Source organism: Macrosteles quadrilineatus, unplaced genomic scaffold (genome assembly GCF_028750875.1).
Source record: "Macrosteles quadrilineatus isolate MER2022 unplaced genomic scaffold, UCM_ALF_1.0 Scaffold_2__2_contigs__length_208266976, whole genome shotgun sequence".
Taxonomy (NCBI): Eukaryota; Metazoa; Arthropoda; class Insecta; order Hemiptera; family Cicadellidae; genus Macrosteles; species Macrosteles quadrilineatus.
Genome location: NW_026542595.1, coordinates 127,022,406 through 127,045,820, shown reverse-complemented (window position 1 = coordinate 127,045,820; position 23,415 = coordinate 127,022,406). Strand labels below are relative to the sequence as shown.

The following is a 23,415-nucleotide window of genomic DNA, read 5'->3' as shown; positions in this document are numbered from 1 at the left end:
CGACGTTGCAAATTCTACCAGGCCGCGGCCTGTATCTAAAGGTGGCCGTGGTTGTGGGCCTGACTCGATTGTACAGATTCCTGACGATTCTACAGGCCGTGGCCTGGTAGAATTGACAACGTCGCAAGTGGTGTTGTTTAGTGACAGACGTCCCATATAAGATAACATGGCAGACAGGTGACATCAGCTCATTAATTCGCACTTTATTGGTTTAAATTTAAATTTATGGACATAAATTTATTAAAATATTGAAAATAAAAACATACAGAATTGAAAACCGAAACAATATGAATTAAAAATCAATATCTGTACATTTTAAGCGGAGTCAATATTGTCATAGTCCAGTAACCAATCTTTCGTAAACACAAAAATACCATTAACTGCTTCCAAACAAAACAGCTGTTACACCACCACTTGCGACGTTGCCCCTTCGAAGGCCGCGGCCTGGAGTTAAAGGTGGCCGTGCTTGATTCCTCCAATAATTCTCCAGTACTGCCACTCTCTTTTGGCTCGTCCTCTCTAGGAACTCTATAAGCTTGTCCGTACGGAGCGGCGTGTTTCCAGAAGCACTGAAGATCAGTTATGTTGTACCAATACATAAATCCGGCTCGATCTCTGATGTGAACAACATATGCCGATTGCTATCCAGTCTGCTATTTCGAAGGTCTTCGAAAAGCTGATCATTTCAAGAGTCTTCCCACTAATCCAAAGGTCTATTTCTCCCTACCAGCATGGCTTCTCACCGGGTAGATCCTCTACGACAAACTTGATCAAGTTTCACTCCGACATCATATCTTCGTTCACACCAGTCAAAAACAGGTCCACACCATATTCCTAGACTTTTCCAAGGCCTTTGACAGGGTCAGCCACCCTCACCTTCTTAAACTGTCGTCTCACGGGATACACGGCCCATTGTTGGACTGGTTTTCGTCTTACCTCCTGTGGCCGGAAACTGATGGTGAAGTTTGCCTCATGTACCTCAAGATCGATCTCTGCTACATCTGGCGTTCCCCAGGGCTCACATCTCGGCCCTGTACTCTTCAATATCTTAATTAACGACATCTCCAGTCATTATAATGTCAAGCACCTCTTGTTCGCCGATGTCATCAAGCTGTATTCAGCCATCAAATCTATCGATGCCTTCTATGAGCTCCAGGATAGTCTTTCTGCTGTGGTGTGTCGAGAACTGTATGGCTCTGAACACTTCAAAATGTGTCATCATGACTTTTCACCGGACCTTGGCTCCCGTTTTCCACAACTATGTCTTGAATGGGTGCAACCTCGACAGAGTCTTTGAGATTAAGGACTTGTGTGTTATGTGCAATGCTTCCTTGAGTCCAGAAAAGCACGTACTCTATATAAGTGCAAAAGCAAATAAGAACTTGGGTCTTATTACCCGATATTCACAAACCTTTTTCGTCACCATTGGCACTGAAACCCCTCTATTGTCACCTCGTCAGATCACATTTAGAATACTGCTCAGTAGTGTGGTCTCCCTACCAACACTATCTTCAGGAAAGACTCCAGTCAATACAAACTCGGTTTATCCGCCTAGTAGGTCTTCTTCGCCTTGGATACCGCTACGCAGATGTTCCAGTGTGCGCCTTGGCAGCTGTCTTGAATCTTCGTACGCTGGTGTCTAGAAGGAAAATCTTCGATCTGATGTTCCTACATAGACTGTCCAACAGAGAGATGCTCTGCCCGGAGTTGCTTGAGCGGATTAGTTTCCACGTCCAAAAGAGAGGGTACTGGATCAAGGGAGCTGTTTGCTAGGTCCCACCATGCTACGCTCTACAAACAGAACAGTGCCATCGTTCGCATACAAGCCCTGGGAAACTCTCTGCCACCTGATATTGATTTCTTCAACAGTGGCACCACAGGTTTCAGGAGATTGATCAGCTCTCGCTTCCACTTGATCAGTGATGATGACACCTATCTACGGCAAGACTAATCTCTTATTAAATTTGTTAAATCCTTTTTATGATTTGTTGTCCTCGTTGCTCTTTATTGTTATCTTCATCCTTATTGTTACTTCATTGTAATTCCTTTTGTTATTATTTATTGTTATTGTTATTGTTATTACTGTTTGCACTTTTGTTATTAGTCATCACTCATCAACTCAATAGTCGTATCACAAAAATTGTATTCTGTATGTAATGGTTTGTCCGTTAATAAATAAATAAATAAAGATGAAAATTGAAGGCCCAACACCATCTACTTTGAATAATTATTCAAGTAGATTTATCATCCATTTTAAATATGCCAGCTGTTTTGAGGTAGTACCATTTTTCTTAAAAATTCAAATTTACTTTAATCAAGACAATGGTTTAAATTATTCATAATGTGTATGTTAAATACACAGTTTTATTTTATATGTGCGTGTATATTTTTGTTTTTGTGTTTTGCGTACGCTATTAAATAATTCTTTAGTCTATTTCCTCACCAAAGGGTCAACGAAGAAATCCAATGAATAATGAATAATTTAGGGGCCAAACGGAAAGGGGGAGGGGTTTGGCTTAGCGTTACGCAGTGTTACAATGCAGGGGAGTGGGATTTCAAGACCGTTATGGTAACGCACTAGAAATCTATTTTTTTCCAATGTAGGTACCAAAATATAAAATTATGGACAATGATAGAATGATACAATGATTTTATCGGCCAATCAAAAATATTGTTACAGGCTATGTCAAACAGTGTACAAGTATGTAAGAGTCTTTTTGGTCAGAATATTCATAAAATCAGTTAGGCTAACATAATTTTGATTGTTTGGTCTGGATCTGGATATTTCTAGATCCAAAAACGTCTACAAACTCCTTGCTCTGATCTTCTACTCATAGACGACATGTAAATATGGATTCGGCCACCCTAGAAACGGACGCCGTCCATATTAGGTAACATTTTTTTTCATTTTTAAACCTTTTCCCTCCCCTCCCTGTTCCCTGGACGCTGCACAGGCTTAAACCCAGCACCCCCTCCCCCTGTTACGTAACGTTGTCAAATATTTTCTTAATCAAGGTTGTGGCTTATGAAATCTAAGTGAAATTTGCTGCTAAAGTCAAAAGAGTTTAAAATCTATATTTAAAAATAAAAACAAACATTTTAAGAACTTACAGCTTATATTTACCGGTAAGAAAATATCCAAACAGATTAACGTTTACAATACAATAGCACTGCTTCTTTACACTTACATCAAAACCATTTAAAAAAAATTTTTGACCCACAACCTTGTTTAAGAAAATATCTGACAGCGTTACATTACAGGGGGAGGGGTGGATGGATTTAGGCTTGCCTTACACTGTATGCAGTTTTGTCACAGGGGCGGAGAGAGGGTTTAAATGAGAGGGGTTTAAAAAAGCTACGTAATCTTTGGACGGCCCCTTACTTTAAAAACTGCCTTTCATAAAAGATCTCAAGTTAATGCCATCGAGCTATGGACTTTAACAAAGATTAAACCATACATTAAATATAGTTGTTTATGATGAAAAATGCTATAGCTCCCTTATTGTACGTTGTGTTATTGTACGTTGTGTATTGTACGTATGACTTTACCAAGGCCTTCAATAGAATATCCCATTGCCTTATGATCAGGGAACTTGAAGCTATCAAATTTTGTGGCTAGATTCAATGATGGTTCTCCACCTACCTGGAATTGTTCTTCGGCCCGACAATGGAGACCCCTATTGTTGTCAACCAGTTCGATCTCATATTATCACCTAAGAAGCAAACAAAAATTGTGCATATGCCGTTTCTCCGATTGGCAGGGACAGGGCTGCGCGCTAAGGCCGCTAAGGGCACAGATATGTGGAAGTACCAACTTAAAAGGTTAAGGTAACTACTGCAGGATCTAGAATAGAAGTGAGACCTTTTCATACAGGATGAAGTCTTAATTGTTTCTCTAATGCCTGGTGAAGGATTGATTGCCCTCCTCTTCTTGAGGGGTTGAACTTCAGAACCCCTTGTGGCACCCAGTCAAAAGCTCTTACCATGTTAAGGATACAGCGCTAAGTAAATTGAATCTTTGATACTGTCTTACTGTATTGTTTTTTTCCAACTCCTCTTTTTTGAGCCTACAATCACACACAATAATTACACTAATTAATCTCCAAATTTACACTTCGTCACTTCGTTTAATTTCTTTCTCAGTTTAGATAAACATTCATTTAACTGTTATATGTTATTTTATTTTTTAAATTGTTTGTTATCAAGCCCACAGTTTGCATGCATGGGCGTCCATCAATGGGTAAGCCCCCCCCCATAGAGACTCCATGTTAACAAAATTTTCTCAAAATTCTAAAATTATTTAAAAAAAAACAATAGATTTACAGTATTGTACATAAAGAAAATGTAGTTACAAAAACTAGCTGTTACCCACGGGCTTCACCCCGTTTGACTTCATAAGTATTAATAAAACTATTGATTGTTTAAGTTAACCTGAAATTAACAAAATACAGTAAAACAAACAAATAATCACACCTGATTTTAATCTATTATATATACTTACTAGCTGACCCAGCGAACTTCGTATCGCCTAAGTTATAGGTTTCCCCTAAGACAGACCGATGGAAAGAAAGTACCGTTACGTTTAATTTTCAAGATGATCTCGTTCGCATCGCTCAATCACGTCCTGGTTGAAGTTCGTTCGCTACGCTCACTCACCTTTGGGTTGGAGCTCGTTCGCTACGCTCACTCACCTTTGGGTTGGAGCTCGTTCGCTACGCTCACTCACCTTTAGGTTGGAGCTCGTTCGCTGCGCTCACTTGCCTTCAGGTTAGCTCGTTCGCTACGCTCACTCGCCTCCAGGTTGAAGTTCGTTCGCTACGCTCACTCACCTTTTTGGTTGCAAATTAGCTGTTGTCATAAAAAATGTAAAAGAAATAATAGTGCTGCACCCTGTTGGTAATCCTTGTAACTTTAATGCTATTTAATTGAAACAGCTGTTAAGATTCATTAATTCCATTTCTCATAAGGTTAACATGGGAAACTCCAGAGCCACTGGGGCGGAGCCCTTTTAAGAATTTCGAAACGGGAAATAGTTTACTTCCTATTCGCATACCTACAGAATTTACACACCAAATTTCATAACGATCGGTGAAGTCGTTCCGGAGGAGTTTGCAGACAAACACTGTGACACGAGAATTTTATATATTAGATTTAATACGCAAGCAGATTTTTTGTGACAATTACTCCTCCGAAACTACTGAACCGATTGTCATGTTTTTGGTGTCATTGGAAAGAGCGTAACGTGAAGTTATGCAGGAAACTTTCTGTTTAGGGAAATAATGAGAGAGTGAGGCCATGGAGCCCTTTAAAGTTTCGTATTTCTCCATAAGATTAACATTAGAAACAAAAATTGTTATGAAACTCCAGCTGTTGTCAGAAATCAAAAGTGAGAAGAAGAGCATATGTTAATTGTAAACAGTCAATAAGTTTGCTAATTTAACAGTTTGCTGCAAACTTGCTGACTTGGTTGAAACTCGTTTTAAAATAAAGCCTGTAATACTCAGCAATTGCTCGATTTCGAGCAACAGGGACACTAGTAAGGTAATAAATTGAAAAAATAACAAACAAATAATTACAGCTGAGGTATTTTTAAGATTAGGTATATGGAAAGTTCCCTTTGGAAAGGAATTACGACCTTAAAGGGCAATTTATGAAATAATGGATAGTTTTGCGCAAGGTTTCTCGTCATGACGAACATTTTAAGTATATGGTTTACGGGGGTGTGACTTGTAGTTTTCTCAAAAGTTCATGGGTACTTTTGGCTTTATATAGATTTGTAAAATCAACCATTTCGTATATAAGTTTTAAACATTTCCTGGGAGAGGCCCCATGAAGGACCGTTTTTATTAGGGGTTATTCCTTCCCTTATATTAGGGCTGAGTATTACCTTCCTTCCCCCCAGCCACCATTATGGAATAGTGTTAGATGCACGCCCATGTTTGCAAGTGATGCCTTATGGGCCTGAGAGATATTTACGCCCCTATTTCTCTCCCCCCTAGGATTTTTCTCTTCCTTCAACCAAAACAAACCTTAAAATCTGTGATGGCCCTGAACCCAGGTTTATTTATTAAAAGGGGCCCTGTTTAGTACAATTTAGTCTTCAACAAACTGAAAAACAATAAAAATAAAAGCCACATGTTCATGTGTTTTATAACTGAAGCTATTTTATTGTAAATTGAAATAGTATGTGTATTTAAAATACTAAAATGCAAAGTAGTAATTGAATTTTAAAATTCTGCCAAATAAGTAGTTTAATAATAAAACTATGACTAGACATTTAAACTTATAACTAGTGGCCTAATAATGAAAACAACCAACTTTACAAAACCACAATTTTTTTATGAGGAGATCAATGATTAAAAGCGTCATCAATATTTTATAAGCACTCAAGAAAATAAAAAAAAAACTGAAAATAAATGTGCTTAAAATGTATACAAAATTATCAATAATATTGATATAATAATAATTTGAGTTGATACTACATTAAGTCTAATTTCATCAGATGAATTGAACTAGAACAAAATATTTATGCATGAAAATGTATGTAACACCAGTGACTAAAAGGTAACACCAAATACACTTTAAATGATATATTTCTACAATTCAATAATATTAAACCTGAACACCCTATATCAAATATTTAAATAGCAGTTCGGATCTACCATCCCAACATGAAACAACATTGACATATAAATTGAGCATTGAAAGATGTGACTTGTGCTATTTCTTATAAAAACTTCTCAAATTGACTTGTAAAATTCCGTTCAGTAGCAAAACTGTTAGATTTAATCCATTGAGCATAAAACAAGGGAAAATTAAAGAGATATGTTATACCACTATAATATAATCTATGCTACATTTCAGAACATTTAACATCCAATTTTGTTACAGTTGAGTCTTGAATTATCCGATCCTTCTGGCAGAAAATATAGCACCATGAAATCGTGCACTATTCACATATTTAGTAGGACTGTAGGGGGTACGCTGAGAAAATTCCCTGTGTCCTCTAAACAAGTGCCAGGATTTAAGCTCCTGTACTTATAAAAATTATAAAATTAATCTTATAATTTTTTTATTATAAAATTAAACTGTCATCCTAACCAAACTAACCAAACTTGCTGATAATGAAAAAATCTAATAAAGGTTTACTAATCGAAAAAATTGTTCTGTTCATAAAATAAAATTGTATATGCCTCAAATTCAATTTTATAATTTCTTAAATTATGAAATTAAATTGTCATAACCTACCAAACTAACCAAACTTGCTGATAATGAAAAAATCGAATGAAGGTTTACTAATCAAAAAAATAGTTCTGTTCATAAAATCAAATTATTAATGCCTCAAATTCTAATAAAAGATGTACTACAGTTAAGAAGTAATCGCATTCTAAGCTAAATCGTTGACAAAAAGTTAATGCTATCAGTGGGATTCGGTCCGACTACCTTTAGTTCATCAGCCAGGAACGCTTCCACTACACCAACGAGGCCGATGGCTCTGTACCGTAGGGACCGCGCCGAACTTGGACAACGACACACGCGGACAACGTTAAAGTTGGACAGATTAAGTTTCCAGGGTTGTCGTTTGCGTGCAACGTTACCCTTGGACACTTTTGAATGTGTCCAGATTCGTCGTGTCGTGCAACGCCACCCCTGGACAACTTAAAAACTTGTCCAGGTTCGTCGTTTGCATGCAACGTTAAACCTGGACACATTTGAATGTGTCCAAGGGTAACGTTGCACGCAAACGACAACCCTGGACAACTTAAAAACTTGTCCAGGTTCGTCGTTTGCATGCAACGTTAAACTTGGACACATTTGAATGTGTCCAAGGGTAACGTTGCACGCAAACGACAACCCTGGACAACTTATAAATGTGTCCAGGTTCGTCGTTTGCGTGCAACGTTAAGCTTGGACACATTTGAATGTGTCCAGTCTCGTCGTGTCGTGCAACGACGAATCTGGACATTTGTCTTAAGTCTCTTGTTTAGGGACCTGACTGTACATTCTACCTGTCAAAGTCCATTGTTTGGGATTTCGACCAAGGCCCCACTAGAAAAACACGCCATGCTGAAGGTTCATGACGTCACACTAGTGGATAGATTCACTGCAATATCCCATATGTTTTAGGTAATAAAGCTGGCTGTTTTCAGATTTTACGGTTACATTTTCGTACAACTATCCACCACTGTGACGTAGTGTTGCACATAATCGGTATTTTTGCATACATAAAAGTAAACGAATATTTTCTGTTCCCTACGGACGGAAAAACTAACACTTGCTCGGAAAACAACACATGTTTGTAGTATAAGTCTACTTTTTAATCGGTGAATAGCAAGACAACTAAATCACTGAACGTTAATATTTCGTGCTTGGTGACTGGCGCATGTCTGGAACCGCCTTTAGGATAAAGAAAATGCATCCCTCAGGCTTTTGTTTTGCGTTGTCCATGTTTGTCGCCAATCTTTCAGATTAGTTAAACTATACTTTTTCTGTTTTCATAGCTTAGTATTATTTTTAGTTTTCCGGAAATTATGGATTAAATGAATGAAATAATCATGACAGTATTAGTAAGATTACATATACGTCTAACGTTGCCAATCGTAATATAGTTTAGGGCGACTATTTAAAAATATCTGTTTGGTTTTCAAGCCTCTTCATTTCACATAAAATTATTTTTGATTGGAATGTGTGTATAAAGACCAGATTTTCTTATTATTAGCATGTAAATATTGTATATGTTGTCCATACATAACTAATATGAAACGTAGATTTCTATCTTCAAACGTGACTTAATAAAAAATAAATAGTAGTTCAGGTTTATTTAAAAAGTATCGGTGCTATTTGCACATTTTCACACATTTTGTGTGACTGCACAAAAACAAGTCGTTCGTATTTCGTTCATCTCAAGTAATTGAAAACCATTGTAGGCCTAAATAAATTCGCATTATTGACACAGTAAAAATTACCAATATAAAAATTCTGCATTTAAAAATTGTATCATTACAGTATTATCATTTTTAAAGCTGCACCATATTATAGGCCTAAGAGTTGACGTTGTAACGGTTAATCACATATTTTTTAGTTTATTGGCCTATATTTAACATCGGATTTCCTCTACAAATTAGACGCATCATACAGTTTTGTGTTAGGCCAAAAAAGGTTACGTTCATTCAAAACTAATGAATTCCACTGATAATAAATCTACTGTCAGAAATAAGTATTTTTGTATACATAAAACTGCAAATAAACACTCCGAAGACTCTAAGATGTGATTTTCAGCTGTATAATGTATTTTCTAATGCTGATTTTAAGGACTTGCAAAAAAAAAGTCATGGTCTTTACTTTATGCTCTTGAGTCTGGAGCATATTTATACAAGTGTTAAGAGGTTAGTTTTCTTACTGAATCTCATTAAAAATATGTCTAACGAAAATAAATCAATCATGTTTAAGGTAAACTAAACTATTAATCTGGAACTGTAGTTAACTTATAAAACATATACCTTGCTTTACGTGTAAATCATGTTTATTTAAAACTAGCTAAATACCCGTTCTACGCACGGCGATAGTGTAGTCCTCACCATTGAACACTTTATCCAATTTGACATTTCCATTAACAAAAGTGCTCTTGACTTTTTCGTGAAACACTGAGTAATAAAGACATTAATGCGTCACAAACAGACATACACACGAAAATTCAGAATTTAATTAGTTAAGGAATTTGCTACAATTTAACCATAGCAAAGTACATATAAAATCAGTAAGCGCCGTCAATGAGTGGAAACCTAATTTGTGTAAGCTAGTGACGACGATGATTTAAAAAAAATGTAAGTTTCCCAGCCCTAAACAGCACTGATTCAAGGTTTTTCCCGGTTATCAAAAATCAGGAACAATTTGATACACAAAGAATCTCCGGTTCCTGACCTGGATGATGCCAAGTTATTTAATTTCATTTGCGGTTACACGTTATTGCACTTGCGATTAATTAAATCCGTTATGTAAGGACAATTTTTTTTTTAATGTCACTTTGTTTGGCTTTTATTTCAAAACGTGATTGAAATTGTTGCGATATTTGTAAACAACATAATGTAAACATATCAGTGACAGCTATATTTACAAAGTAGTGAGGCCATTTTGTAATGGCTAAAGACACTCCCGCCAACCCCGTGAATATATAAAAATGATTTAAAGTAGTGAGGCTATATTTTATTGGCTAAATACACTCATGCTAACCCCGTGAATACATTAAAATGATTTGAATCTTGATTTTATGTACTCTCGTTTTTCCGGAGATGGCCGCGTAAAATGCCTTCTGGGCCGTGACAGACAGATAGAAATTGAGATAAGACTTGTTTCGGCTAGTTTAATGTATAACACGTAAAAGTAACCAAAAAAATATATAATTCAGAGAAAACTATAATTTTATTTATATCGATTTGTCAGTATTATTTGACCTGTGATCATCAGACGAATGTCTGTCCTCTCTACTATGTTTATTTAGTGTATTGGCTCGATTGTAAAGGTATGGTATGATTAATAGTTTTATTTACTTTTACGTCATTTTGTAACCATCATAGCTACCCACAAGGTCAATGGTACAATTTAAAAAAATTTGAGTTACTTTTACATAATATAGGCATTATTAGAAATTGAGATTGTTTCGTTCAAAACTTTCCAAACATTTGTCGGAAAAGCTTGGTAAGTTTGGCAAAAATATGTTTAGCCGTTATTGAGTGTGATAGTGATACAAAGTTTTACATTGAAGCCGATCCCAAAGCGCTTTGCTTCGCTCAGCTCAGTTATTAGAATCGAACTAGTAAACCTCTGGTTTACATGAATCCTGTATACAAAAAAATAATTTCATCCTAATATTATCGGTTCACTTTATTTAGATTATCAGGTTATTGTTTATTGACCAGAATCGTCCAAATATATTACATTGTTAAGACTGACTGACTAATAATGTACTCTGATTCGGATTTTTTGACCCTTAACGAGTTATACCCGCGAGTCTATGACATGAGTTAGATATGTACCGATTGTACTGGTACCTTTAGATGAGACTACTAGCATAGATGAAGTACTAGTATGTTTCAGAAATCTGTACTAACTAATATGTAAAATTGTTCTAAATGGTAACTAAATGAATTGTTCTAAAAGTAATTTCAAAACACGTCACTGATTGTAAATAAATTATAACGTAAAGATAAAATTGAAAGTTGATATGAAGAACATTACTCTAAACAGGTCACCATTTGTTTTCAGATGACGTATTATCTCGTTACACCATGGTATTTGTTAAGTGACGTTTGCAGTAAAATTTGAAACGTGTCCAATATTATACAAACCAGTGATTTGGATTGTTTTGTATAACAATTTTCCAATAAATGATGAATAAATAAAATTAATTAATAAAAGAAAAATTGTTTTATCAACAATCCGGAAACTTAAGTTTTATATGGGTTGAAGTGGCTCTCTATTGTGATTACAACGTAAAGTTGAAAAACAATATTTAGGTTGGAAATTGAAGGTCAATCACACTCTCGCAACTACGGGAAAGTGAACTGACCTGAGTGACCCGACACCCCAATAGCTGGAATGGCCTGTTGTGAAAGAAAAATCTAAGAATTGCAAATTAAGCCCATTCGTAACTCTTAAAATTATTTCTTTTGGAGTTAACTTATATCTATTGTATGGGTTGGTTTCTGCCATTTTTACCACTTCTTGGAGATTGTACGTAGGTGATATTCGTTGGCATATTGCATCTGTAAACAAAACTTGGGTTGGTGTAATTATTACAATGGAAAAGAGCGAGAAATCCTGGACAATTTGATATAGGCTAAAAATAAAACTAAATTAACACTGTTCTAGATTTCTTGAGCAATCATTGAAATAATCAATTTGCAAACCATGGAAACAGAAAAAGTCATAGAACACAACCAAGTAGAAGAAATAGAAATATTTTTTTTTCATTTATAATCGTTGTCATACCCAACCTAATGCGGCTATGAGAGGAAAATATTTGTAGAAATCACAAAAAAAAACAAGATAAGCTTTTTGAAAAAAGATAAGATATTTACAAAAGATTTTGATTAGGCCTATATCTAACTGTTGTATAGATCGTGAGTATTTCCATAATCTTCGTGAGTCGCCTGTAATGCTTCGCAATTGCTCGAATTCGAGCAACAGGTACACTAGTATGATCAAATTTCGAAAATGTATTTATTTATACTATACTGTCAACATTGAACTATAAAAACACCTTACAGCCTTCCCTGTAGCAGCATACACAAAAACTCGTTAAACTAATGTTATAGTAATAGGGAATAAATATTTCATTTTTAAGGAGATATTTTATTGACAACACAGTCAGACTAAAGTAAAGTAGCTTTTAGTCTGCAGGTTCGTTGTGGCGGGTGTAGTTATAGTTCCGTAACGGTTTTGCAAAGTATTACCCGTAGTGGATTCACTAACGATCTCAAATACACGCCTGATATGTTGTCATTGTGTGTCACCGCTATTTTGCTGCTTTGTTCAAATAATCCTCAAACGAATCAGTTTTATTATTTCAACCTATGTAGGTACGATATGTGATCGTAGGATACGATAGACTGCACATTGTGAAACAGGTTTAGTCGAGCAGGATCCATTTACACATACCGTAATTAAATAATCCATAACAATTTGACTGCTCTATTGCAGTTATCTCGCCACGAAAACGTTAAAATCTAAGGCATCTGTTTGCTTCATTTTGTTAGTTTATCCATGTTAGAGGTTGACGACTGATCAATCATTGAAAAACCAAGGACAAACCCCCAGACAAAAACACTCCACATATTTCGTTTCTATAAGCCATTAACAAATTTTGATTTCAGCCGCAGCTCCATATTGCAAATGTATGTTTTGAAGATTCAAATGTGCCAAAAACAATGGACAGCTAATTACTATTGAAGGGCACTAAAAATCACTTAAATATGGCAGTTTTAAAATGAGACTTAATTAACTTTTCTACTACACTTAGCAACACGTACATTGAACAAAAGCTGTAGATTTGAACCGTCCGTTTGGGACACGGTGTATCCAGGTCCCATAGGTTTTAATTTTTTATTAATATCCAGCAAACATTTACAACGACCAAATAAACATGCAATTAAATTTCCGAATTTATAATGTACAATGTGTTTCGCGGACTATGAGTCACTACAACACAGTGTATTAGTAACAGTGTGTTAGAAAGAAGCCTTGTAACAATAAGGCGTATTCACGGCATTTCTGTTTTAGGAAGCTCATTCAGAGTTTACCAACCGAGCGAGACTGAGAATTTGATGAGCCTGGTGTACAGTCTATTCAAAAACTAAAAGTGTCCAGGTTCGTCGTTTGTGTGCAACGTTACCCTTGGACACTTTTGAATGTGTCCAGTTTCGTCGTGTCGTGCAACGCCACCCCTGGACAACTTAAAAACTTGTCCAGGTTCGTCGTTTTCGTGCAACGTTAAACTTGGACACATTTGAATGTGTCCAAGGGTAACGTTGCACGCAAACGACAACCCTGGACAACTTGAAAACTTGTCCAGGTTCGTCGTTTGCATGCAACGTTAAACTTGGACACATTTGAATGTGTCCAAGGGTAACGTTGCACGCAAACGACAACCCTGGACAACTTATAAATGTGTCCAGGTTCGTCGTTTGCGTGCAACGTTAAGCTTGGACACATTTGAATGTGTCCATGTTCGTCGTTGTCTGCTTTTATCGTTGTCTGATGGAGGCGGTGTCTGCTTTTAACGTAGTCCACGTTTAACGTTGTCCAACTTCGACATCGTCCCGTACCGTATCGTCTCGGTCCCTCAAGAGAAGAGATCTGACAGCTGACGTCATCGAAGGCTCTTCTATACCTCCCTTGAATAAATACCTAGACTCTACTATGAGGACTTCAAAAAGGTTATGGTTTCTGGACAAACTGAAACCCTTGGATAAGTTCAACTGTGGAAAAAGAAGTGTTGATAAATTATTTTAATATGTTTACAGTGATTTCCTAGTTTTCCGACTTTGCCGCTGATAGTTTGGATTGAATGATCAAGACTCTACTATACTTATTAAAAACAAAGTCAAACCACCCAACCTATTTTTACTTATATATACATTTTTTAAATTTGTTGCCTAAGTAAATATTTTTCCAAGAGAAAAACACGTAAAATATGAATAAAACATTGAGATATCAAAATCCTCCCTATATGTACAGGTTTATGATAAATACATAGACATTTTGTGCTTATGACAGAACTAGCTATTTCATCAACGTTCAGTTCTAGTTATATATAAAACATATTTTACATTTAAATGTAAATTCAATAACATCAAGAACAACAATAGTATTTTTGGAATAAATATTATGTTATTTAAGTGGTAATTAAAGTGGTTATTAAAGTGGTGGATATTAAATTTGTATTTAAGGCCATTAACCGAATAAGAAATAGGCATATATGGCACGTCAAAATAAAACTTATATTGTGTTGATTTGCCAAAAATTATCGGTTTAAACAAATTCCCTAAGGGCTATGCGCCCCACAGGCCAATTTCCTATGGGCTCCGCCACAGTCCGCCTTACATACTTTCAAAGTTTCTCTCTTATTTAGGACTGTGTATTAAATACATAGGAAAATGTGAAGAAAAATCTTTTTGATCATTAAAGATTGTACATAACTTCTTTTAGCTTAAAAGTTAATTCTAACATTCAACATTCTAAACGATGCAGAACATAAAATTTGAAATATACTCCTACAAAGTACTAAAGGGGTCTTTGGAAGATATGGTTATCAAAAACATGATCAAATTCAAGAGTGGTAACACAACATTTTTGGTATTGAAATCATGAATCATATGACAAATTGCAATAGATACTATAATAAATGCAAGCTCAAAGGGCCAATAAAACTCTATAACTTTTGAAAACAAACTTACTAACCAAATAGCCAAGATTCCCAATCAATATACTGTAGTTAAATTACTCACTCCATAAAGCAACTTTTATAATGTTTTAGCTGAACGATTACACATTAAAAAGCTTAAAGTCTAGGAAAAACATTGTATAAACCATATTATTTGTGAATTGTATGCACATTTTACCAATTTTTTGCCGTAAGAGTCTTTGGTGAGTACAATATTGATTTATTTGAACAAAAACATAAACACTTAGACATACATTATTACGAGCTCATACAAAATTTGAACATCTTAAGTTAAATTGTAAGCTCGGAATAAGCTCTTGGGCTGAAAAGGCAGACATTGCTGGTTCAAGAACTTTCCCCCTACAGTATCTTACGATTCTATGTGCAAAAAAAATTTCTTTCTACACTATCTGATCCCTTCTAAAAAGGAAGGAGTAGGTAGGTAGTAATTACGATAACAACTTTTTTTAAACAAACTAGGGGGTTTGTCCTTATATACATAACTTAGGGACCTAAGTACCTTTGAGACCCATGTGTGTAAATTTAGGACTAAAGACTGCGAACCTCATGAAAAAAACATCTAGTTTACCACAATTTACAAAGACAAAGACACTTATTGAAAATTACCTATTTTAAAATTTGTGCATTTATTTTTGACATTAAAGCTGTTATACCACTGTATCGAACACGAAGGTCTCGTCCCGTGGAGGTTTGTGTCCGTTGGCCACAGTTCCACCAACAGTTTGTGTAAAGCTAGGAGTTGTGTTTGGGTCCGTGACAGTTTGAGTCATCACGGAAACAGCGATTTTGGGCACTGGTGGCTGTCTCACTTCAGGATCACACTCCTGGTTGGACGACCCACACTTTGACTGGAACAGCTGCAGAAATTCCTGCAAAAATTTAATCTTTTTTAGTTCTCTTTTGGTAATTTTTTTTGTGTTTATCTACGCCAGTGGTATTTATAAATGGTTTTTTGTAAGTGAACAGTCAAAATCCTGGTCTTGTTACCATCTAACATGGACCTGTTGTAAGCATCCTTTATTCATAGCCCAATGGCAAATGGCATCTGAATCTGATAACGATCTTGATTGGAATCAAACTGGCGACTTTCAGATTTGAAGGCAAACACTATAAACACACAGCTAAACAGACGATTAAATTATTACGAGAGGTCGTCCAGTGGTCGAAACTCGACCAAAAATATGTAATGTACTCACTTATCTATTTTCACCCCACACTGTAAATAAAACATGTGATTGGAGTTTCCTCCATTTGTTTTGATTTTCTGTTTATATTTCGTAACCAGCATAGCAACGCATAAGATCCATGTTAATTTTTTCAAATTTTTAAACTCATTTTTTGTGCTTATCTTTGAGCCTATTTAAATTTATAAAGGGATTCTGCACACCTACAGGAAAATAGCTTTCCAACGGTATGCGTAGATTTTCCCTACGATGCACACGAGCTGAGAAAAAAGGTTTTAAAGAAACATGCTTGCCTATTAATATATAGATAGATATAATAATGAATTTGTAACGTCAAGAATTTTTACAGTGTCTTTTAAAACTTTAAAAAATGTTTTTTGTAATGTTATGTACACTTCTAAAATTTAAAGGTTAAAAATGATCAATGAAATCCACACGACCTACTAGATTGCACTTCCAATCTTCAAATCACTTGGAATCTCCCAATCGGTTGCGACTTCATGACCTACTCTGATGTACCCTATTTTACAAATGACATGGTGGCTTAAGAATATTGTGTTCCTACTGCAGAAACCAGACATGTCCGAAAAATTACAAATTGCATATTTTATATTTTTGGAATCTTGATAAATAGGCTTGACTTTTACTGCAAGCCCAGACATGTCCTATTACCTGTATGGGAGTAGAGTTATATTGAAATTTGCTCTAACTAGTAGAGTAGACTTGTCCGGTACTCAGTGTTTTGTCTCTCCTGAAAAGTTAGGGTTTTGGACATGTCTAGTTTCTGCAGTAGGCAAGTCAGCATTTTTTGTTACTTTTATTTTAGAAAGGGAAGGAATATTTAAGATTTTCGTAATACTTTTTTTTGTATAAGGGAGGACGAAGAATAAGGATACATAAGGGAAAAGAGGGGATGACAAGAGAATAAGGGATAGGGAGGGGAAAAGGAGGGATAAGGGAGAAGGAGTGTTACAGAGGGAAGAATGAGGGAGAATGGAGAAGGAAGGGATGAGGAGGGACAAGGGAGGAGCGATAAAGAGGGGATAAGGAGGGGATGAGGAGGGGATAAGGGAGAAGGAGGGATCAGAAGGGGATAAGAGAGAAGGAGGGATAAAGAGTGGGAAGGAGGGAGAATGATGAAGACAAATAAGGGAGAAGGACGAATAACTCACCTGCCGTATGTTTGAGTTGAGCCACCCGTACACTATAGGGTTGGAGATGGCGGAAGACATAGCTATGATGTGACAGACTGCAAAAATAACGTACAAACTCTGCGGGTCAATGTCCTCAGTGAACCCTGTGCTGAAGAACACGTCAGCCATCAGGTTGTAAATGCTCAGGGGCAGCCAGCTCAGAGCGAACAGTATCGTCACAACTGGAGAACAAACAAAAATGTATCGTCACATCCAAAGAACAAACAAAGACGTATTGTAAAAACTGGGGAAAAACAATCAATATCGTCGCAACTGGAGATCAAACAAACAACAGTTTTGTCTCAACTGGGATGGGGAACAAACAAACAACAGTTTTGTCATTACTGGGGAACAAACAAACAATATTCTCACAACTGGGAAACAAACAGACAGTATTATTACAAACAGAAATTGTAACTATCAAACGGTGAATGTAAGTAAAAGGAAAATCGGGATGTACAAAGAGAATGCAAATTGAGAGCAAGATTTCTTTCCTTAATACTAAAAGTTGTGTAATTTTTTGCAAAATAAGAACTCTTAAATAAGTAGCCCAGAGGCCTATTAACAAATACATAAGCCATAAGCTGTTTCCGAGAAGCTTGAACTACGTTAGAGAAAATATGTCTTGATGTTTCCTTATACAAAAGGTATTTGCTATTTGTTAGTGTTATCATAGACTAATGGTTGTTATGTGTTAAAGTAAAACATCGAAGAAGCTTTTTTAATAAATTGTGTAACCAAACAAACGAGCATTTCATTAAAATATACCTAAGGTACTAAAATGCATTATGAATAACAATATCTTTACATTTTAGTTCAAAGATTGGTTGACAAATAGGTAGCGTAAAGAGTAAAAATAATTCCCCGCTAGAACCTAGCGTTCTAGAAAGTGAAGATGGGACATAAAATAAACTATACATCCACAACTTACTACTGAGTAGCAGAGTGGTCCGTCTGTTCCTCTCAGGGCCGAACTTACCTAGGGGCGGACGGGGCGAGCGCCCGGGGCCCCCGGGCCTAGGGGGGCCCCGAAGGGGCCCCTTGCACAGTAGTTTTTATTAATATCTTCGAAAATTAATCAGACACTTACCGAATGATCTTCTTTTTTAACAGCTTTATTGTCGTTATCCTATATTTAAGGTTATTGTTAGATGAACTTTAAGGTATTACTAGGACCAAAATTCTTGACTCTAAGGGACTTTTCCTCAGGGTTGCACTGGGCCCCGCGCTTAGACCTAGTTTACACGAGCATAGCAGCTAGGCTGTGACGGACCAGTTTGAGTTTCAATGAAGCCGTTCACACAAACCTACGGCCGCGGTGATCAAGTTGAAGGGGGGCCCTTCGCTTGGGGCAAAAAATACAATAAATAATATGAAAACTCTTGTCCTAACGCAGAACGTAACTTGTACAATTGTGTTGGGGTTAAATGGAGATTCAATTGAGATCTGCTAATACTTTTGAAAAATAAAAACATTGTTTGAAAAATATGTTTTATTAGATGTTATTCTTTTACCTCTAAGTATATGCCATTCACGATTTTAAGGGGCAGAAGTATTATATTACCCATTCAATTAAAATGTTTTATAAAATAGTAATTAAGTTATACGTCGAAATTCGGATCTTCAATTTAGTCGATAGAGTCAAAATCATACAGCGCCAGTAGGATAAAAATCTATATAGACATTTTATGACAACTAGGGTCGTCTGATGTTAACAAAAATTACATTATTTGGGAGCGGGCGAGCGTTGTCGACTGAAATCGTAAAAAAGCGCTCAACAAGCAGCTGCAACAATAAATGATAATGAGCTGATAAGGGATCCTGTCTAGTCTTGTATGTCTCACGCACGCGCATACACATACATACAATGCCTTATCGCCAATCCAAAACAATTTAAATCACTCCCAGTGTGTTTTTGGTTGACATTATCGTACTTTTGTGTTGTATTTTATTATTAATTCTGCAAACACTTCAAAGAACAAATTAATGTTGTATTGAATGTTATGTTTGTGTTATATTAATTTATATTGAATACATTTAAACATCTTTCAGTTTACTCATATAAATGGTTAGCTTGTGATTGGTTATTAGACTTGTATTGTAACATTTTACTCGTCAAGAAAAAACTCAAACTCGTTTCATGCTAGGACTTTTAACATATTATACAAACGAGAATTCCATGCCAAAACCACTATGAAAATAAACATAAGTCATATTTTATGATTTTATAGTTTTAGTGCAGCCAAGAAATGTAGGAAAAGCAGGAGGTTTTAATTGCCATGCCAACGTGACCAACGTATCAGAGTAGGAAGTGCCATTTATTTATAGGGAAAATAACTATGTTCTAAACTTTATAATGATTAATCTATAAAAAGTAAACTTTAAAATTGTTTTGACTTGTATCTTATAAAATTAGTACAGTAAAAGGTTTGTTAGTAAAATTATAGTAAGTTATAAAATATATTAAAGCTTTAAAAGTTTATGCATTATCTCTGACTTACATCACGTGTTTAAATATAACTTATTCCATTAATTAATGTTAGTTATTTTTCATTTGAGTTTTCATTCAAGCACCAAATAGAATGTGTATTACAGTAAATAAATTAAATTAAACCTTTTACAAGTACGTGTTATTTTATTTTTATTTTATCTATAGTTTTCATTATTTGTTGCAAAGGATATTACATTTTAATGTATTGCAAAAAATGTGTAAGGTACCTGCTAGGTATATTAAAATTGTATAAATACAATTACAACAAGAACAAATCATAAAATAACACCGTACATTGTAGCTATTTTCAGACTTAAAATATTACATACAATTAGTTTATGCAAAATACAGCATTCTAACAGGTTTACATATTAATTCACCTTGAAATTAGCTATTTAAAATTAGTGTGCATGTAAATGCGTTACATTGTGTACCGTATATGTTCTCGTATAATCATACTGGGGGCCCCATCGGCAAATTCGCCCGGGGCCTCTGAAGTCCTAAGTCCGGCCCTGGTCAGGGCCGAACTTACCTAGGGGCGGACGGGGCGAGCGCCCGGGGCCCCCGGGCCTAGGGGGGCCCCGAAGGGGCCCCTTGCACAGTAGTTTTTATTAATATCTTCGAAAATTAATCAGACACTTACCGAATGATCTTCTTTTTTAACAGCTTTATTGTCGTTATCCTATATTTAAGGTTATTGTTAGATGAACTTTAAGGTATTACTAGGACCAAAATTCTTGACTCTAAGGGACTTTTCCTCAGGGTTGCACTGGGCCCCGCGCTTAGACCTAGTTTACACGAGCATAGCAGCTAGGCTGTGACGGACCAGTTTGAGTTTCAATGAAGCCGTTCACACAAACCTACGGCCGCGGTGATCAAGTTGAAGGGGGGCCCTTCGCTTGGGGCAAAAAATACAATAAATAATATGAAAACTCTTGTCCTAACGCAGAACGTAACTTGTACAATTGTGTTGGGGTTAAATGGAGATTCAATTGAGATCTGCTAATACTTTTGAAAAATAAAAACATTGTTTGAAAAATATGTTTTATTAGATGTTATTCTTTTACCTCTAAGTATATGCCATTCACGATTTTAAGGGGCAGAAGTATTATATTACCCATTCAATTAAAATGTTTTATAAAATAGTAATTAAGTTATACGTCGAAATTCGGATCTTCAATTTAGTCGATAGAGTCAAAATCATACAGCGCCAGTAGGATAAAAATCTATATAGACATTTTATGACAACTAGGGTCGTCTGATGTTAACAAAAATTACATTATTTGGGAGCGGGCGAGCGTTGTCGACTGAAATCGTAAAAAAGCGCTCAACAAGCAGCTGCAACAATAAATGATAATGAGCTGATAAGGGATCCTGTCTAGTCTTGTATGTCTCACGCACGCGCATACACATACATACAATGCCTTATCGCCAATCCAAAACAATTTAAATCACTCCCAGTGTGTTTTTGGTTGACATTATCGTACTTTTGTGTTGTATTTTATTATTAATTCTGCAAACACTTCAAAGAACAAATTAATGTTGTATTGAATGTTATGTTTGTGTTATATTAATTTATATTGAATACATTTAAACATCTTTCAGTTTACTCATATAAATGGTTAGCTTGTGATTGGTTATTAGACTTGTATTGTAACATTTTACTCGTCAAGAAAAAACTCAAACTCGTTTCATGCTAGGACTTTTAACATATTATACAAACGAGAATTCCATGCCAAAACCACTATGAAAATAAACATAAGTCATATTTTATGATTTTATAGTTTTAGTGCAGCCAAGAAATGTAGGAAAAGCAGGAGGTTTTAATTGCCATGCCAACGTGACCAACGTATCAGAGTAGGAAGTGCCATTTATTTATAGGGAAAATAACTATGTTCTAAACTTTATAATGATTAATCTATAAAAAGTAAACTTTAAAATTGTTTTGACTTGTATCTTATAAAATTAGTACAGTAAAAGGTTTGTTAGTAAAATTATAGTAAGTTATAAAATATATTAAAGCTTTAAAAGTTTATGCATTATCTCTGACTTACATCACGTGTTTAAATATAACTTATTCCATTAATTAATGTTAGTTATTTTTCATTTGAGTTTTCATTCAAGCACCAAATAGAATGTGTATTACAGTAAATAAATTAAATTAAACCTTTTACAAGTACGTGTTATTTTATTTTTATTTTATCTATAGTTTTCATTATTTGTTGCAAAGGATATTACATTTTAATGTATTGCAAAAAATGTGTAAGGTACCTGCTAGGTATATTAAAATTGTATAAATACAATTACAACAAGAACAAATCATAAAATAACACCGTACATTGTAGCTATTTTCAGACTTAAAATATTACATACAATTAGTTTATGCAAAATACAGCATTCTAACAGGTTTACATATTAATTCACCTTGAAATTAGCTATTTAAAATTAGTGTGCATGTAAATGCGTTACATTGTGTACCGTATATGTTCTCGTATAATCATACTGGGGGCCCCATCGGCAAATTCGCCCGGGGCCTCTGAAGTCCTAAGTCCGGCCCTGCTCATTTTATAAATATCTTTGGAGAAATGGCTTTCAAAGATAACTTTTTTAAGCTGAAAAATGTGTACTGTATTTGCCATGTTAATCTATAACTAAACAATGTGGTTTAATGTAAAATACCTGGAAGTAAAATATTGGGGAGGTAGCCGCACCAGAAATAATCCAAAGAACTATTATAGATGTCAAAACCCTTTTCCTAGTACTTTGTCCATCTTGGCCACAGACGATAGTGAAATACCTACACAAAAACAGTATAAGCTGCAATACAAATTAATATCACTGATACTAGTATACCTACCAGGATGCCCAATTTTATCTACGAAATCTAGTAATCACAAGATAGGAAAGATAATTTTAAATGGGTAATGCAATTAAAATATTTAGTAATTAAAATCAGAACTCACTTTTTAAAATTTTTATTTGAGATATTTCATATCAATGAGACTGCTGTAATCTACTGAATGAGTACAGTGTGCTCAAAAAATGTGTACACTCTACTTGTTTGTGGGCACTGTCTTAATGCTTAGACCAACTAAAAAATATATAAATTTACCTGTCCAACGCGATGACAGTTATCGTTCCCACCGACACCAGTATGTTAGCACCCTGCAGCGCTGGCACCAGCTTGCACAAGTTCAGCCCAAGATCCCAATGCCTCTGCACTATAGATATCACGGTGAACGGCATGCAGACGACACATAAACTCATGTCAGAGATAGTGAGGTTCACGATGTAGATGTTCCTCGGTGAATGCATCTGCGTCTTACGAGCCACCACGAAACTAATGATGAGATTGGCCGATAGTCCGGAGATGATGAGGAGGGTGTAGACGAAGATGAGGATCATCTCAGTCGTATGATTGACGTTCTGGTCATGACTGACGTGCTCTCGTAGAATCTTGAGGGCTTCGGAAACGCTGAAGTTGATGTGAGTGGATTTGTTGATTTCTGCTAGAGCGCATCTTACGTTGTATACGTCCACGGGGTCTGGTAGGTGGCATTTGTGGAAGCCGTGAGGGCAATCCAT

The 23,415-nt window shown here is 35.6% G+C and overlaps 1 protein-coding gene across 1 annotated transcript; it reads right to left on the bottom strand.

Annotated features, from left to right (window-relative positions):
- Positions 1-22,470: 22,470 nt before the first annotated feature.
- On the bottom strand, positions 22,471-23,415 carry LOC128984872 (neuropeptide Y receptor type 1-like). The gene is made up of 2 exons (XM_054404243.1): positions 22,943-23,415; positions 22,471-22,627 (listed from the first exon to the last, which is right to left on the bottom strand). The coding sequence occupies exons 1-2, from the start codon at positions 23,413-23,415 to the stop codon at positions 22,471-22,473; spliced, it is 630 nt and encodes a 209-aa protein (XP_054260218.1).

What these genes read in the sequence shown, in the direction of transcription:
- LOC128984872 (XM_054404243.1), bottom strand. Translation starts at nt 23,415, where the DNA reads ATGGATTGCCCTCACGGCTTCCACAAATGCCACCTACCAGACCCCGTG. An exon ending in ACTGTCATCGCGTTGGACAG is followed by an intron (nt 22,628 to 22,942) that starts GTAAATTTATAT and finishes GTTTTTGTGTAG; the next exon opens with GTATTTCACTATCGTCTGTG.